The sequence below is a fragment of the Urocitellus parryii genome, chromosome 13, assembly GCF_045843805.1.
Source record: "Urocitellus parryii isolate mUroPar1 chromosome 13, mUroPar1.hap1, whole genome shotgun sequence".
Taxonomy (NCBI): Eukaryota; Metazoa; Chordata; class Mammalia; order Rodentia; family Sciuridae; genus Urocitellus; species Urocitellus parryii.
This window is the reverse complement of record NC_135543.1, coordinates 27058526-27077479: the sequence shown is the minus strand read 5'-3', so window position 1 is coordinate 27077479 and position 18954 is coordinate 27058526. Positions and strand designations below refer to the sequence as shown.

General features: G+C 38.6%; 1 protein-coding gene and 1 pseudogene across 3 annotated transcripts in view; one reads left to right on the top strand and one right to left on the bottom strand.

The window, feature by feature from the left end:
* The window catches only part of Ark2n (arkadia (RNF111) N-terminal like PKA signaling regulator 2N), an 89491-nt gene extending 82050 nt beyond the window's left edge, over positions 1-7441 (top strand). For all 3 annotated transcript variants that reach the window (XM_026414502.2, XM_026414503.2, XM_026414501.2), the window contains one exon: positions 4442-7441. In XM_026414502.2, coding sequence (XP_026270287.1) covers positions 4442-4631 — 190 coding nt within the window. In that variant the 3' untranslated portion in view covers positions 4632-7441. The remainder of the gene's footprint in view (positions 1-4441) is intronic.
* Positions 7442-13546: 6105 nt separating this feature from the next.
* Positions 13547-18540, bottom strand: LOC113200912 (ubiquitin-conjugating enzyme E2 D3 pseudogene; annotated as a pseudogene).
* Between the last annotated feature and the right edge of the window lie 414 nt (positions 18541-18954).

Sequence of the window (18954 nt, the reverse complement as noted above, 5' to 3'; positions counted from 1 at the left end):
TTTGAAACCTCATTGGTAGCTATCCATACCAATGGGTTGTAGAATTTACAGAGTCTGTTGGAATATTTTTAACTAAATCCTCTATCATTTTGAGGATAGATTTTATATGGTTTGAGTCTAGGGCTGGATAGAGGCTTACTGACTCTGTTCTTTTTAATTTTTTTCCCAGCAGTTTCTTTAGAAGTAACCTGATAAAATCTTTTAGACATTGAGTTTCAAACACTAGGAAGCAGGTAGGGAAGAAGCTTTCTTCTTGGTAGCTTTACTCCTTTGGCTACCTGTGTCTCATCTGGAATTTCTTTTTTTCCACAGGTCTAGGGTTGCAGTTGCGAAGTACTGAGGTGCTCCTGGCAGGGCTATCGCTTGGAAAAATACTTTAGGTTTTGATCCATAGCTTTTTGTTCTCATTTGATTTGCATGTATAGCTGTTTTGTTTGGATTAGTTGTACTGTTCTTATTTTTCTTTTGATAGTCTACATTGTTATGGGCTTTCTGAAAGTTTTAAAAACTCATACTTGGTCTTTGTTTTCTTTAGGGTTGTATTTTCTGACTTGTGTTGGGTGCCATTTCTTTATATTTAAGAATTCATTCTGGTTGTGATATGCATTCCCCCTCCCCCATAAAGTTTTTCTTGTATGCTGGTATTGTTCCCTATTCTTTTATTTCAGATTTTGATATGTTCTCTTGGCTTCTATGTTTCTTCTAGCTATAGATGAGAGGCATGCTTTCTGAGTTAATGGTTGAATGCATCTTGTATATCTGCCTTGTAGTGCTGTAGTGACCTCCTGGCATCTAAATTGTTATTTCTAGATGTTAATTTTGGGACAATCCAGTTTCAAAAAAATGTTGCTAGAAAGATGAAGACTTTCCTGAGATGTCTAGTTGTTCTCTCTAGTGCTTATTCTTGCCACACGTTTCTGATCCTCATGCCAATATTTTCCTTTGTCCTTTTCTTCTGTTAGCCTCATTAGTAGTTTTCCTAGGAAGATGAATGCACACAGCATAGATCTTTGTTAGGGAACTGTTGGGGAACAGTTCCTTTGATACCTCTTCTACGACTTGTAAATAAGCAGGCTGTAAATTTATTTGAGTTTATTAACCCTGTGGTCATCAATGTTAATGTTGGTTAATCCCTCAGTAAATGAATTGGTATATTAAACTTTTGTATTTAAGAACCAGTGGATAACATTAACACTAGAAGCTAGGAAGAAAACAAACTTTTCCCTAAAGTCAAAAGAATTCATTTCAGTTAAGAAAACTAGGTAGGAATATTATCTAAGAGGTCACCTTCATGATCTGTAAATGAAAACAAAAATAATCAGTTTAGGGCTGGGGATGTGGCTCAAGCGGTAGTACACTCGCCTGGCATGCTTGCGGCCTGGGTTCGATCCTCAGCACCACATACCAACAAAGATGTTGTGTCCGCCGAGAACTAAAAAATAAATATTAAAAATTCTCTCTCTCTCTCTCCTCTCTCACTCTCTCTCTAAAAAAAAAATCAGTTTAATTAATTAATGCATACATGCATACATACTGGGGATTGAATTTAGGAGCACTTTACCACTGAACTTGAACTATATCCCTAGCCCTTTTTATTTTTTTTTTATTTTGAGACAGGTTCTCACTAAGTTGTTTACGGCCTTGCTAAGTTTCTGAGGCCAGCCTCAAACTTGCAATCCTCCTGCTTCAGCCTCCCAAGTTGCTGGAATTATAAGCATGTGCTACTGAGCTTGACTAAATAAAATTAATTTTTAACATTTTTTTTTTGAATGGTAAGCTAGCCATGGCAAAAGTTGACTTAATCATCTATAACTAATTAGAGGTAGGAAAGCTTTGGTCCAGAAATGGTATCTTTTCTTCAGAGAATTTTTTTTTTTCCCCTGTGGTGCTGGGGATTGAACACAGGGCCTTGTGCATGTAAGGCAAACACTCTCCCAACTGAGCTATATCCCCAGCCCAGAGAATCTAAACTTTTAAGGAGAAACAGACATGAGTTGGGGCTTATTCTGTTATCTTTAGGTTCTTTCAGGTGCTTCAGTGTCCTTTTATTAAATTTCCTCTTTTGCTCAAGAGGCCTAAGTTGGTTGGTGGTAACTGTCACCACTTGTTGCATAACTTTAAAAGTGATCTGTTTTAATAGTTGAAGAAGTGCTTCATCTCCTTATTCTTTTCTCCTTCATCCATTCATCGGTAGTAAATATGGTCTCTTTAAACCTGTTATTCCTAATTGTTTTCCTACCAGGTGCTCTGTACAGTCTTCTTTGCTGTTGTCATATGGCCCCGGGACCATGCGTGCAGTACTCCTGTCAGTCACACATAGTATAGTCCTTTAAGCTACATCTGAGGAAAGCATAGTAATTTAGTGGAAAACAAACCCCTGAATGGAGACATGGTTTTGTTTTAGTTCCCATTGCTTAAGATCTAGGGCAATTGTCTTTTGGCTCTGGTTTTCTCTTCTGTACTATAAACAGATTAGATTAGATCTTTTTTTAAAAAAACACTGCTTTATATATTACATAGTGGAGTTACTTGGAAAGCAGTGCACAGTAACAATTGGGACTTTTAATTCCTCTTTTGCTTTGAAGTTTCTAAGATTCTGCCAAAGATAACATTAATTCTCTTGGTAGCCATTATCTTTGAATTCTTACTAGGTTTCTGGATAATTTGACTTCAGTTAATGCTTATGCAAATGAGCTTTTGAATTGTTGAAAAACTTTATTTTTTTTTTAATTGTTAATCTAGGCGAGAGGGATGTAGCTCAGTGGTAGAGCACTTACCTAGCGTGTACAAAACCCTGGGTTAGATTCCCTAACACTGTGTGTGTGTGGGGGGGGGGGACCAAATTTTAGTTTGGACCCATCTTTGTACTCTTCTGATATCTTGCAGTTTTACTCCTCATATAATACAATACATACATTTGTAAAGTGACAGAGCATTTTGGGGCCTGAAATCAGTCAGATTTGCTTTGAAATTCCTTGGCCTACAACTTTCAAGCAATTTGACCTGTGCAAATTATGTCATCTATTTAAGCCTTAATTTCCTTACATATAGAGTATGGATAATAACTTCCATGTCTCTCTCACAGGTCTGTTGTAACTGTCCAGTGAAGCCATGTGAAACTACCTTGTAAACATCATGTTCTGTTGGTCATTGGTCATTAAAACCATCTCCATAGATGCTGAATAGACTCCTTTGGTGGACATTATTTCATGACTGTAGTTTACTTAATGGTTTGGACAGCAGTGGATTAGATATTGTCCCCTACTTTAATGCTTTTTACTAGGTAATCTAGCCTATTACTATCCTAGTTTATTCTGGCCTATTACTAGCCCATTTCTGAACAGATGGCAGGCCTCTTTCCAGGAGTCCAAGGGTCCTTGGGGCAGTGTCTTCACTGAATCATGTTTGTTGTCACTTTCATATTCTTTTAAACCTTGTGTGATACACGCAGCGTTTAAATCAAAATTGGAATTCTCAAGTGACCTGCATTACTCACAATACACTTATTGACAGAATAACTAGTCAGGAGCCACTTCAGGAGTTCAGTTAATAAAACTCATGCCACTTGACATTTCTCACATAAGCTGCGTGGGTACTAGTCAGTGATATAGATGTGAGGACATAAGTGGCAGTGGTAGCTCGAGCTGCCTGCTTTCCACTCATTTGAGTCAGAGCTTACTCACTGCTTCATCTTGGAGGCTCTGAGTTCTCTCATTTGACTGGAATGTGGTGTTTAAGCTGTCAGTGTGAAATGGTTTTGATTTGTCAGCAAGGCAGTTCTGAGTCTCTGATAGGTCCTTTTAGGGGATATAAATTGATTACTTCAGCCTTTTTTTTTTTTTTTTTTTTTTTTTTACCGAACCAAAGCATAAGCATATCTAATTAATGAGCTAAGTGTTTCTGTTGTGACCTTCAGGATGAGATGGGTAAGATGATGCTTTCCTGGATGCATTTGTTAAGTATGAGGTCATACTTAATAAACATTTAGAAGTCTGATCTGTAACTATCTTAAAGGTATTATTACTCAAATATAGAAAAAATTTAAGAACAAATTTTACCTATTTTGCTTACTCTTTCATTTGTTCCAACTAAGATTTGGAATCTTAATTTTGTTGTGGATATATGTATTGTCCCTTGATGAAGATGCCAGAGATTTAAATGCATCCAGGAAAGCATCATCTTACCCATTGCTAGTTAATTTGGACACAGAGTTTATGACTGAGACAAGGCACTTGGCCTTTTTACTGCTAAACTGAGAGACAGACAGGGTTGGGAGGTAGGCAGATTGGAGGAGGAGAGAAAAGGAAGAAGAATATCGATTATGGGTTTCATGAAACTTGCATAATAGTAAAAATATTGACCAGTACAACTAAAGTAATGTTGTCTTTTGGTTTTCCTTTGATGGGGTTAATGATGCTTTTATTCTTCATCTTTGTTGCAGGTGTGTTCATCCTAGAGGGGGTGTGATTCAGAGTGTTTCTTCATGGAAACACGGCTCTGGCACACAGTATGTTAGCACCCGGCAAAACCAGTCATGGACTACTGTGACCCCCCAGCAGACTTGGGCTTCACCAGCAGAAGTTGTTGATCTTACCTTGGATGAGGATAGCAGGCGTAAATACCTACTGTAATACAATGTCACTGTGTTTCCTCTGCACTGTTTCCTCCCACTTCCCACTTCCTCCTCCTCTTTGTGACACAGAAGTTCATTGTCATAGCTTCAGCTTCAGAAGCTGTTTGTGACATTTGTAGAATTGAAACTCATGGAAACCTCTCCACACCTTGTTTTTTTTGTTTTGTTTTGTTTTGTTTTTTAATTAAAAGAAGTCACTTAGGAAAATAACTTATCACAGAGAAAATAATTTCTTCTTTCCCTCAGTAGGAATATGAAAATGATGAATTTCATTAGACAACTTCATTTTACTTGGTGACTTTTAATCTTAGGAAAGTTGTCTTCCTTTTAGAATAATAGTTTAATTGCCAAGTAAAGTGGATTTCAGTTTCTGAATCTTGTATTTATTTTTGTGTATAATGAAATTAATATCTAGACTTGACCACTATCTGCCCACTTCATTGTCACTCCCACCTTAGGGCATTCGCACACATATCACTCAGGTCCTTATTGGCACCTGATAGGGCATGTGTATTTTAAAATCTGTCCTTAAAAATAGAAGACAGAAGTATTACAAGTGTTTTGTTCTTTCAGCTTAAGTCTTCTGCCTTCTTTCCTGACTTTACTCCTGGTTGACTTCCTCACAACACAAATAATTGACATGCCCCTTTGTATTTCTAAGTACTGTTAAGGTGACTTAGTTAGTCTCCTTGCTGCAATAATTCATAATGTTCTAAAGAATGTCTCCTTTGGAGCAGAGGCATTCTGGATTGGTAACCATCAAGAAGTTTTCTGGGCATGTGGAGATAGTATTGAGAGATTAGTGGGAAAGTCTTTTTTCTTTAACTTTTTTCCCTGATTTATTAAAATAATGGGAGAACTTAGAAAACTATTACCTAGGAAGACTATGAAAAACTGTGTGGCTTCTGAGTCTTCAGGCGCTTGCAAGTCTTGAGAGAAAAGTACCTTCTTTCAAAGCTGATCTCTCCATAGGCGTGTATGACAACTGTTCAGTACCTACACTGGACTGGACCTGATATCATATTTGGGTTTTTTTTTTCTCTACCTTCTAAAAAAAAATATCATAAGAAAAAACAATTCATAAGAAGTCAGTGCAAACCATATTAATGGCACTGTAAGTCTCACAGTATCAAAAAGTAATAATAGCAAAGGGTAATGGAAACTTCAGGGAATTCAGGAAATGCCAGCATTGGAGTTTTGTGGCATTAGTTACTACCTTTTTTCCTATAACATGTAGATACTAGTGAATTATTTTAAAAGCAATACCTAGAGTTAGAACACTATGTATTGTGCACAGGGAGGTGTGAAGTAATATTGGCTCAGAAGACTTCACCTTTTGTTTTTCAGTGTTTTTGTTTGCTTCTTAAATTGTTTTTTGTTTCCATTGTTATGGTATGAAGTTGCTATGCCCTTTGCTTTTTTCCCCAAATGCCTTGGTGACTCTTTCTGATCATAAGACCATGAGATCTGCCGTTTTTAGTTTCCATTCAGTGAATACACATTTACCAAGTGCCTGCTCTGCATCAAGCACTGTGCAGGGTGGGTGCATGGAAGTCCTGAGATGAATGAAGACACAGCTTGCATGTGCATGCATCAGAGTCTGCCTGGCTCTACCTGCCTGGCCTTTTCTTTTTTTTAAATGTAAAGACAAGTTTATTCCTTTACCCTACTTCCTGTTACTTGAGTTATTCTGTATGCCCCTTTTTCTACAGAAATGTACTTCAGCATGTGTTCTTTGGTTTTTCTATTAGCATCTCATTTGATCTGGCCTCTGTTCTTCTCCAACTTTTGATTTTTTTCCAACCTACTTTTAATTGGTCAGGCCTTTAAGATCACAAACCTCCAATTCTAGCGCCTCATGTATCATTCTTTCACATGGCTATAATCTTAGACAAAAACCAAAGACCCAGAGGCCAGAGCGAAGCAGGACCTTCTGAAGATTCACTACTGGTGTATCCTTGGACCTTCACATCTTACTTTAGGATTAATTTATTGAATTTTACTGTTACACATTTTTTTTTACTTGAATTAAAATACTAGACAAAGCAGAAATGTACAATTTCTGGTCTGTGTTTTCCAGGAAAATCATTGGGAAGAGAGTAGAGTGGAGTATATAACTTGAAGTTCTTGGAGCTTATTTTCCCCCCAGTTTCAGGTCACAGCCCCATTTTAAAGAATGTTTCTCGTATTATCTATTTTAATGTTAATAGTATGTTTTGTCCAGTTATTTCCCATGACACATTTTCTTTAGCCCCTAATAGTCATCCTCTAAGAAGAATATTTCTGGTGTGCTTTGTGCACTGTGGATTGGGGAAGAAGTTGGACTGCAACCAAGCCCTTTTCTGACCTTTTGCTTTTACATTAGGTTGCAGTTTTTTTCTCACTTGTTCTGTTTCCAGCTTCTTCATTACCTCACCTGATGTACCAGAGCAGAGATTTAAGCATTAAGATGCAAAAAGGGAAAGGGAAGGGATGTTAGAAACAGTGAGCTTTTTCCCCTACCTATTAGGTTGGAACTTTGCCACCTAACAACTAGAGGATGTTTCAGCTCTTCATTCATTGCTATTTCTAGAAGAGTGGAGATGTGGTTTCAGGCAAGGTATTAGTGATAAAATTCTTTGATACACAACTCACGTAACATTTGAAATTTCTTTTAAAGTAATCGTTTTCTTAACCAAACTTTTGCATTTGGTAATGAAAGTAGTTCTTTATGCTTACAGGACTTTGTTCAAAGTAACATCTCTGTTACAGTCGTACAGCTGGGTCATAGATTGGCTGATCCCACCAACTTGGTTAAATTCTTTGCCCCTCCAGTTTGAAAAAATAGACCAGCAATCTATCTATTGCATCATCATGACTGCCCTGTAATTTTAAATTGCTGCTCACCAGTAATTGTCTTTTCATTTTTATGGTGGGGCCAGACCGAGTGGACTTCAGTATTTACAATTGAGCATCCCATAAACTGTTTTTTTTGTTACCAGTTTCTAACACAAACCATATGATTTGATAATTTAGCCATTTGTTCATCTTTACTTTTGCAGATTAACACCATACATAACTTAAAATAATTGTGTTGCCTGCTTTTTTTATACCATGTCACAAGGTTTTTGAAAAAGCTTGGGACACAGTTTTGTCTTTTAATCTTTTTGTTTTCATAAAGGCAAAGAACAGAGCCCCTAATCCCTGTTCTCTAGTATGTGTATATATAAAAATGATTGCACCCTAACCAAACTTCCTCATATTGTGCACTGTTTGTTTAAAGTAATCACGTATTTTAGTCCAATGCTGTTGTAATTTTTCATTTTATTTAAAACACTACTTCTTATTATTTTAACAAATTTTAAAGGGTAGTGATCTTAAAAAAAAAATCACTGGATAACTAGGAAATATTTTTGTTGTTGTTTTGTTTTAAAGAGTACAAGGTCATCGAACCTTTTACTCCCCTTACCGTGAACTCGAAATGTCAGCCATTGTATGGCTAGGAACCAATGCACTTGGCGATTAACAGATCTGCTGTTGCTGGGGTGTGAGCGTGGACTTGATGCAGTGACGACAAATCATTGCGTAGAAGTAATGTTTTCAAATGTGCAACTCTAGTTTTTAAAATGAAATTTGGTTCGTTACATTCATTATTTAGTTTTTGTTTCCATTTAGTATTTAATGGTCTTTGGAGAAAAAAAAATAATAAAACAGAGTGTTATATATATATTTTTTGGTGCAAGATAAGATTTTCTGTTTTTTGAAATAAGTCTGTAGCATAAAGGTTAAACTATTTTAAGACAAAATAAAATAGAGTGTATTTAAACAATGATATTTTCTGAGGATTTTTTTTTCTGTTTGCTTCAGTTAATTTCATGGTTCCTGGAGCAGCTCCCAAGTTACCTTTCATATGTGAAAGTGGATGTTTTGTTAATAGATCATAATAAGATGCCTGATTTTTTTTTTCCAAAAGAGATCTGTATACTACTACCAAGATATTTTGCCAGGTATCCTGTTATCTGTCAGATCTAGAAAAAATAGCTTTATAGCTGCTTTCCTGTAGACTTTACTTCCCCTTCAGCTAGGACCAGGTTTTAGAGAGGGCTGAAAGCTATGTAGTGCTGGGGCACCTGTGCTCCTGGGAACCAAACTCACCTGCTGATCACTTTCCAGAGACCGGCACATCCGGATAAGATGCATTGACTTCCTACACTTGACATACCGTGTAGACTGTTTCAGAAATAACTTTATGAACTTTCCCCCTAGTTTGGTCCAACTTTCAAATTTTTTGTTTATCAAAATGATAGGGGCTATCATATTTAACATCTCATGATTCTATGCTACACATTCAGAGGAGTGGAGATGTGGTTTCAGGCAAGGTATAAATGATAAAATTCTGTGATATATAATTCCTATGACATTGGAAATTTCTTTTAAAGGGATTTTAACTTCACATGAGGGAGAATTAAGAGGCAAGGAGAATGAAACCTATCTTTATTAAATCACCTAACTCCTGAATCTTTTATTTACCTCAGGAATTTTTAGTTCTGGCTGCACTGAAAGAGATTGTTAACAATTAGATTTTAACAACTGTTAAAAGTAGGAAATGTTTTCAGTTTTTTTTTTTAATGCTTCTTTTATACTTCATTGTATTTGAGATCTAGGCATGTTAGTGCCTATGGGAAACTCTTCTTTGACTCTAGAATAAAATTATTTATCTGGGACCTTACTTTTGAATTGTTTCATCCTTGAAAACTGCCTTTGAAGGACAGATTTAAGTAAGTAAAGTCCGTGGATAGGGTTTTTTTTTTTGTGTGTGTGGTGCTGAGATTTAACCCAGGGCCTTGTGCATGCAAGGCAAGCACTCTACAACTGAGCTATATCCACAGCCCTCTGTGGGTAGTTCTTGATCTCACTTGGGCTTCTCCCTTCTATTCTGTTGGCTCTGGACTTTTTCTTTCCTCAGTGTTTTTCACAGTAGATGCCAGCTATTTATAACTTTAGTCTAAACAAAAGAAAATTACAAATAAAACTCTTACCAAATAACATACGTATTTCTTCAGCTTCATTTTTGCAACCAGAGTAAGGTGAATTTCTTCTAGATTCTATTTCAACTTTGTTACTTCTCTGTGAAGGAATATTCCTTGACTTTATTGGTAGGTTTGATTTTCTTTACTTTCCTGACTCCATCTTTGAAAGCAGTGATGCACAGAAATAGAGAAGTTCCCCAGCTATAATGGAACTTTGGGAGAATCTGTCTGGAGCAAAAGAAGGCAGTAGAAGTTAGCAGATGGAGCAATGAGCTCATAAAAAGATGCAGATGATTGTCATGAGTGTCACAGAGTCTGGAAAGAGCGCTTACTTGCCCTGGATGTCATACAATGCTATCTTGTTTGCTCACTCCAATACTGCCTATATATAGCTGTACAGGTGAAATGCCCTCTAGGTGGAAGTGGCTGTAGGCAGGGATCCCTTTGTGTGCTAAGGCTTCACTGTTTCTTTCTGCCAAACCTTGAAGTCCCATTTGGTAGGGTGGATATATAAAGGATGGGAATGAAAGTGAGCAAAGTCAAACCTCAGTAAGGAGGGGTGGCAGCAGTGACAGGTGTGATCTGCTCCTAGATCCTGGCCTACTGGTTGGGACTATCCCTTGGTTGTAAATTGAACTTGTCTACTTTCTTACTCTCCGGTGAAAGAAGCTATTTGATACCAGTTTTATCCTTTGTGCTTTGATGAAGGGGTGTCAGATCTGTTCCTTTCTGTGACTGTTTCATCCTGGGAGTGGGAAGGTGAGGTATTGAGTTCTAATTCATTTGGCTGATTTCTAAAGCAAAACTGACTTTAGGGTGGAAGGGGATCAGACCAGAGGGTGGGTGAGTGAGCTATAATAGGCCTTGATCCAGGAAATAGGAGACCCCAGAAAGGCTATGTGTCTGCTATAATGGATTTAGCAGACACATGTAAAATTGAGACTCTTAGATTTCTAGACTGAAAATTCAGGCTGTGTAATTTTAGGGGATAATTCATTGTTCTGCAGAGCCATTAGGTTTTCAGGCAAGAACTCAAGAGAGCGACTCACTCCAAAAAGTTGTTCAAAGGGCTTCAGTTTGCTCCTCTTGCTTAAGCTTTCGGAGGGCACTGAATGACTAACACCCACACAACTTTGAATTTCTGTGAAGTTTTTATTTTCAAAGTTTTAAAAAACTGTTTGTTTCAAAGTTTCTACGTGGGATAAAAAATGGTACAGATTGTTACCCTGATTTTACAGATGGGAAAACTGAAAACTGAACAGTAACAACGTACCCCTTGAGCAGATTTTTAGTATAGTTCAAGGGAGGACTTTTTAAGAAAAATAAAACCTCGCTTCTCTACCTGGTTTTTCATCATTCTTTTAGCTGATTTTGCTGTCTTCTGGTCTGAGAAGAAGTCTTCCTAAGTAGGTAATGCTTGATTAGTTCCCTTTTTTCTTGGACAAGTGGTCACAATTTTTTTTTTAATTTTTTTTTAATATTTATTTTTTAGTTCTCGGGGGACGCAACATCTTTGTTGGTATGTGGTGCTGAGGATCGAACCCGGGCCGCACGCATGCCAGGCGAGCGCACTACCGCTTGAGCCACATCCCCAGCCCAAGTGGTCACAATTTTAAACATCATAGATCAGAACTATACATCTGAGTGTTTGTTCCAGCTCTCTCTCTGGAATAGCCATGGAAACTTTCCATAGACAGATTCCCTATCTCATAGTTTATGGAATAGGAAAATATAGACGACCAATAAACAGGAAAAGATGTTCAGGCTCATGATTAATTATGGAAATACAAACTTATATTTCACATAGGTAGGACTACAATTTAAATCCAATAGAAGTCAGAATAATGGCAACTTGCTTGTCTGTCGGTGGCAGCATACATAACTTTTTTCAGCAATTAAGAAAACTGAAATTGTCTAGTCAAGCTTATTAATAGTGTAGCCCCATAACCTAGCATTTCTACTTCTTGGCATAATAACCATTGGGCATTGTGGTTGTAGCCTATATAGGGAAGTCGTGATCAGTTCATTATCTACAAATCCGATTTTGCTTAAGGAAATAGAATAGTAGGAAATAATTTCGAACAGTATTATTATATGAAACTTTTGTTATATACTGGTATACATCTGTACAAAAAGATTGCACGCGCATAGCACACTGAGAGGTAAAATACACTGTGGGTTGCAGTTAAAAAAAAAAAAAAAAGCCATGGTTTTAGGGACACAGTGTGCTCAAAATGCTTGATGTCAGTTTTTGCATTTTTTGGCAAATTCATTGTGGATCCATCAAGAGGATACACAGTATTTATACAGTGTTAAGCCATTGTGGAAATTAATGAATTTGAGCAATATTTATACACATAAATCAGTTCCACCAACATGGATTAATCTCAGCAATGTAGACTGGAGAAAAAGCAAATTGTAGAATATGTACTATATGATACAATTTGTACAAAATCTCGGAAGACAAAATAATACTATATATTGATATAGGATACATACATCATAAGAATATAATGAAATGCACAAGAAGAATAAACAGTAAGGTTTGTGTTCCCCTTTGGGAGGGGGAGATGGAAGGGACACAGGGAATTCAACTTTATTAGTAAAATTTCTTAAATTGGAAAATGAAAACATAAGATATATGTTATTATTTGTACTTTTTCTATATCAATTATTCTATCATAAAATCAAGTTTTTCCTGTATTAAACAGAATAAAAACCATTTTATGACATTCCCAGTTCGCTAGTAGAAATAAATAAAATCTGAAACTGATTCCTTTTAGATGCCTAGAATTTTGTAGATGTCACTCAAAACTTGTACAACAACAAAAGTAAATTTGACAACTTGGACTTTATTAATATTAAAAGCTTTTGTGTTCTAAAGACACCATAAGAAATTCAAAAGATAACTCATAGAATGGGAGGAAATATGTGCAAACCTTAAATCTGATGAGACTTTTTTTTAAGGGATGGGGATAGCTCTGTTGGTAGAGGGCTTGCCTTGCAGGCACGAGGCCCTGGGTTTAATCCCCAGCACCACACACACAAAAAAGACTTTATATATTAATGTACTAAGAACTTATATTAAGAACTTCTTTTTTTTAAAAAATATTTATTTATTTTTTTTAGTTCTCGGCGGACACAACATCTTTGTTTGTATGTGGTGTTGAGGATCGAACCCAGGCCGCACGCATGCCAGGCGAGCGCGCTACCGCTTAAGCCACATCCCCAGCCCCAAGAACTTCTTAATATATTAAGAACTCTTACGAATCAGTAAAAAGAAAGCCTAATTTAAAAATGGACCAAGTATCTGAATGAAAATTTCTTTGAGAAAAATATATACTGGTTAATAAACACAGGAAGGGATGTTCAACATGGGAACATGATGTCACCAGAGAGATGCCACCGTGTACTCAGTAGAATGTCTAAGAGCAAAAAGTCAGAACAGCAAGCATTGTGGAAGTAGAGAAATTGGAACCATTATACACTGCAAGTGGGAATAGAGTTGTATAGCCACTTTGGAAAACATTTTTGGCTCATGGTTAAGCATACATATGGTCATACATAATACTATTTACATGAATGGTCCTTGAAATTATGTTAAAGAAACCAGTTATGAAAGACCACATATTCTTCCATTTTGGGAAATGATTAGAACAGACAAATCAATAGAAACAAAGTAGATTAGTTGCCAGATGCTGGGGGAAGATAAAATGGAGTGACTGCTAATAGGGGGTTTCCTTTTGGGGTGATAAAAATATTCTGTATGTAGTAGTGATGGTCGCGCCCCTCTGAGTAACTAGAAAACATTGAATTGTACATCCTGAAAGGACAAAAAAATTCTTAACAGCAATTTAAAGTTTATTCCAGCTATAATGCACTTTATTCTGACTTTAAGGTAGCATCACATGGCATATTTCTGAGTCCATTCCTGAGATAGTCTTATACAGATAAGTCTTGTACTTATCTGTATTTTATAGATCTATGCAGTCTCCGGCACTAAAGGGTCATCTGGGTTTGGATCACATAGCAGTGAACAAATGGATAAAAGAACTTTAGAAATAGTTAAAGCAGGAGACCATGGTGATCTTAGAATATGGAGACAAATGCCGCCATTACTGTTGATATTTGGATGATAAATTCTTGTTGTAAATGCAACCTTAGGTGGTTTGAAGAGGTAGACTGTAGGAAAATGAATTGTCAAAAAAATGCACCACCTTGACAGCCCATAGGCTGTCATTATGTCCCATAATTGTGGCTTGCCAATGAAACATATTATCCCTAACTGGATCTGCAGAACATTGTGCTGGAGGGTCACAGACCAAATCACTAAGTTCCTCATTAATCCATTTCAGTGTCATAGTCTGTGCTTTTTGTCTGGCTTTTCTGCATCTCTGTGTATACTCAAAGGTTCGGCCAAAACTCTTGATTATCCAGAGAAGGATTGTCTCATTGTCTCACACCAGCTGTGCCAGACACAGTCACTAATCGTAGGTTGGACTGGGAGGGCAGGGGATGGAGGCCGGTCATGGGCTGAAGGGGTGGGGGAAATGAGTCGGGGAAACCCTTAGACTCTGAGAAGCATTGAGAACCGGAGGAAAGGATGAATTTTATAGTATGTGAATTAAAAAATACCAACAACCTTTTCAATTCAAGTTACTATGCTTTAAACTATTAATATTTTGGCATAAGTGCCACATACTTTTCTAAATATAGGTGTAAATAGTGGGGACAGGGGCTGGGATTCTGGTTCAGTGGTAGAGCACTTACCCAGCATGTGTGAGACACTGAGTTCAATCTTCAGCATCACATAAAAAAATGAATGAATAAATAAAGGTATTAAAAAAATAGTGGGGACAAAGGTAGTAGGAAGGTACATCCTAGTTACATGAGACTAAGAAGACTAAGATGACTGTAATTCAAGGCGTGACCAGCTTCCTCACTGGTTACAGACTGGTGGAGACCTACCCCCTGTAAAAGAGATGTAGCTTGCTGGGGTTTCTGTGCCATCTGTATTTGTCGACCGACGTTGAAGATTATTCAGGGAAAAACCTAACCTCTATTCCCTCCTGAACTGTGAGTGCTGACCATATTGCAGCAAAGGCTTGGAGCAGGCTTTGTGTGGGAGGTGGGTGGATGAGTACAGGTGCGTCTACCTCAGGGACAACCTGTGAGCTCCTGAAGCCTGCCTCTGGCTCAGACCCTGGCTTTTCCCAGAAAGTTTTGTGGCCATTCTGAGAGGGCCCATTATGATTTAGGTTATGAACTATTCCCCAAACAGTCATGTGTTGAAGGCTTGGTTCCCAATACAGCAATGTTCAGAGGTGGGAATTTTGGGAAGTGATTGGATTTTTAGGACTCTGACCTTATCAGTGTATAATCCACAAAGGGATTCATATTTAATAGCATTTTCGGGGAGGTGGTAGAAGCTGAGGATCAGGGCCTTGCTGGGGAAGTAGGTCATTGGCAGTGTGCCCTAGAAGGATTTATCTTCTCTTTGACCCCTTCCTTGTTCTCCCTCGTCTTCCTGGCTGCCAAGATGTGAGCAACCAGTGTTCCACCATGCCTTCTTCACCATGATATTTTGCCTCACCACAGCCAGGAGACGATGGACCGAAACCTTTGAAGCTGTGAACTGAAATGAATCTTTCCTCCTCTAAGTTGACTTTCTCAGGTATTTTTCACAGCAATAAAAAGCTAACACAGGGGCTGGGATTGTGGCTCAGAGGTAGAGCGCTCACCTACCATGCATGGGACACTGGGTTTGATTCTCACCACATAACAATAAAATGAAGATGTTGTGTCCACATATAACTAAAAAATAAATATTAAAAAAAAGAAAAAAGCTAACACAGGATCATAGGTGACAGCTGACATTCTGCTGGAATGGCTGTAACTGCATCCATTGGGTGTTAGGTTGGGTTGGAAATAATCTCTTTCTATACTTGACCCTTCCCACTCGAAGATTCTGCTACGGCGTTTTCCCATTCTTTCACTTGGTTGAAAGCTCTGGAAAGTCGCTGTTACTGAGGAGAGTTTGTGGTACCTGTCAGTGGTACTGAGGCAGAAAATAGGATGGTGACTTTAGGCAGTGTTGGGTACTTGACTTTCACCTATGTAGTGGTCTTCCTTCCATGATCTCCTTTAAGTCTTGGCTAAATTCTGCTGATGCTCTTTGGGTACTTGCCAGAGTATATTTGTTTGTTGTTACATAAAAAATGTATAGTGTTAAAAATGCAAACTGATGAGATGTGCACAATCTTTGGGGTTTTTTTTTGGGGGGGGGTTGGTGATGCTGCAGATTGAACTCAGGGTGCACCCCCAGGTTGATTCTTTTAGCATTCTTTCAGGCACCAACCAGTTAGAACTAACACTAGAGAGATGGCTGCCGCATACTCATGGGACCCAGTGTGTGGCAGATACGATATCAACCCTATCACTGCTAGACAGCAACCAGTGGAGTGGGGAAGACACTTCAGCAGCTTAGGGCAGGGGCTGTTTGCTAATCAGAATCAAAGGGCATCACTAGGATGATAGAACCCACACTGGTGCATTCACTTGACCTCTTTGTGCTTCAGATTTCCTGTTAAAAATGGGAATAATAGTATCCAACTCCTTAGATTGTCGTAAAGAGTACATAAATGGTAGGGCACTGTGGCACATGCCTGTAATTCCAGCAACTTAGGAGGCTGAGGCAGGAGGATCACAAACTTGAGGCCAGCCTCATTAACTTAGTGAGACCCTGTCTCAAACTAAAAGGGACCAGGGATATAGCTCAATGGTAAAGCATCCCGGGATTTAATCCCCAGACTGAGAGTGGGTGTGAATGAATAGAGGCCAGGTCCATGTCATGGGTTCAGCCTTGCACCAAAGCTTGTTTGGCTAGCTCAACTGAGAAGTATAAACCACATAAAATTTGTCTGTTGGCCTGCCGATAATTTCATAGCAACTACATGATGGTATTACATGTGTTCTTGGAAATATGAGTGAAATATTTTATTAAAGGAAATAGTAAGCCAGACTTTGGGATTGTGATAACTTGCATGGAGTAGTGAAAAAAGTCCCAAGAATAGGGGCTACCTTCTTTACTGATAAGCTGAGACCTACAAGACCTCATCTTCATCTGTGCAGGGGGCCTATTTGTAGGCCTCCCAGCATCCCTAGACATTGAGGGGATTGAATAAGGTAATTAGGATAGCATAAGATAATTGACAGCATCACAGCATTTTTAGAAGTTGCAAACTCATGACTACAGAAACAAGCCTTGTAACAGAAGTAATGCATTGGGCCAGATAGAAGAAGAGAGTGGCAAACTCTAGAGAGAGCATTTGTTTGGCCAAAGGGGAAAACTTTAACTCTTGTTGGGAGCCAGTATAGTTCGATGTTGCCTGATCTATGACTTTTTCCAAAGAAAATCAAAGTCTGTATTTTCAAAATATGAAATTTCTGACTTATAAATGTGTGTATTTGGCCACGGTCAGGCCTGTGGAGGGACAGCTTGATAGATTCATTGGTTGGAAGAAGTCAAAATAGGGTGGACTCATCACTGACTTGCCACCTCCCCAACTTCCTATCCTCAAGCCCTCTTGGTATGGGGTAAAAAACGAGTCTGGAGTGCCTGCTGTTCCAACCTTCATTTTTTGTAGGCTTCTAAAGTTTTGAGCTATAGATGAGCCACTCCAGCAAGGGACAGAGTGTACTCAATAAGAGCTATGGCATCTTATGTCCTTGGTCTGATGTATTTCCTGAATACAGCTTTGGCTTTTTAAAGAAACATCCAAAGAGAATGGAGGCCAACTGTGTCATAAATCTTGCCAGCCACATAACCTGAATAAATCCTATTTGGCCCAACTCGGGAACTGTATGGGCCAAATAAAACATATGAAGGCCTCATTTAGCCTGTGGGCTACTTGTTTGCTACCTCTGTACTGTACAAATCTCACTGGTTCCTCCAACACTTAATTGTTTGCTGTGCTAGGCATTGGGCCAGGCCCTTGGGTCAGTCCTCATTCCTCATGTAACTGGCCTTATCTTGTGCAATAAACCATTGTCATAAAACCTGACAAATGCTAAGTTCAGAGCTTGATGCATGATGCCATGGGAACAAAAAGAAGTCTCCCCAAGTCAGTTGGTAGGATGGAGTGAACGAATGATGGAAATGCTCTTGCAGAAGGCTGAGATTTCTTCAGCTAAGTTGGTAGGAACTATGGTTTCTGGCAAAATAGAGGGTCCACGGTGTGGGCAGGTGTCATTCACTGTCATAGAACTTCTAGTTGAGAGAAAGGGGAGTAGTAGGGAATAAGCTGGAGATCTAAGAGCCTTGTGGTGAAGGGCCTTGGATGCATTTTGAACACCCCACAGGTACACTGGCTGTGGAGACTTTATTACCCTGAAAAAGCCTAAATTTAGAGATAGGAATTGGACTGCAATAACCAATAACTTTATTACCCTGAAAAAGCCTAAACTTAGAGATAGGAATTGGACTGCAATAACCAAGCACTTAGGAAATGATGAAGAGTACTAAGGTGTTGTATGGAGGAAGGAATAAGAGCAGTGCTTCCTGACCCCAAAGTGAATGAGAGGACAGTTAATATTTAAATGTGGAAGATTTTATTAGGAAGCTTCTACAGGAATCAAACATAAATGATAAAGTGGAATCAAAGCAGTGAGGGGGAATGGAGCGAAGAGCAGAATGAAGAAATATTTTGAGAGTTTGAATCTACAGGACTTATGATGCACAGGCCGGAGAGATGCAGAGCATGTGGGTGAGGAAGAAGTCTGCCAGTGTTGCATCCACCAAGTACGAAATAAAAGGGATCAGGTTTGGAGAGCCTTGCAAATGCTTACGAGTGTCCCATTCAGAGCCCTATTGCCTTTTGTACCTTTTACTTTAGAAAGACATTGAGTGCCCTTTTTTTGGAGGGGGGTGGGGTGCATGCTGGGAATTGAACCCAGAGGTATTTTACCACTGGGCACATCTCCAACCTTTTTCTTTTTTTTAATTTTGAAACCGTGTCTTGCTGAGTTGCTGAGGCTGGCTTTGAACTTGCTGTCTCTGGCCTCAGCCTTCTGAGCCACTGGGATTATAGGTGTGCACCACTGAGCCAGGCCAGTTATTGCCCTTTGTCTTTGGAGCAAGTACATACCTTATTTAGAAGTACTGCTCTGACCCATTCACTGGGTGACTTGGAGCAAGGGTTACAGCAAATCCAGGCTACCAGCTACTTGGACCACATGACCCAGCAAATTCACTGGTGCTGTAGATATTTATGGTGGATGTTATGGTTTGGATGTGAAGTGTTTCCCAAAAGC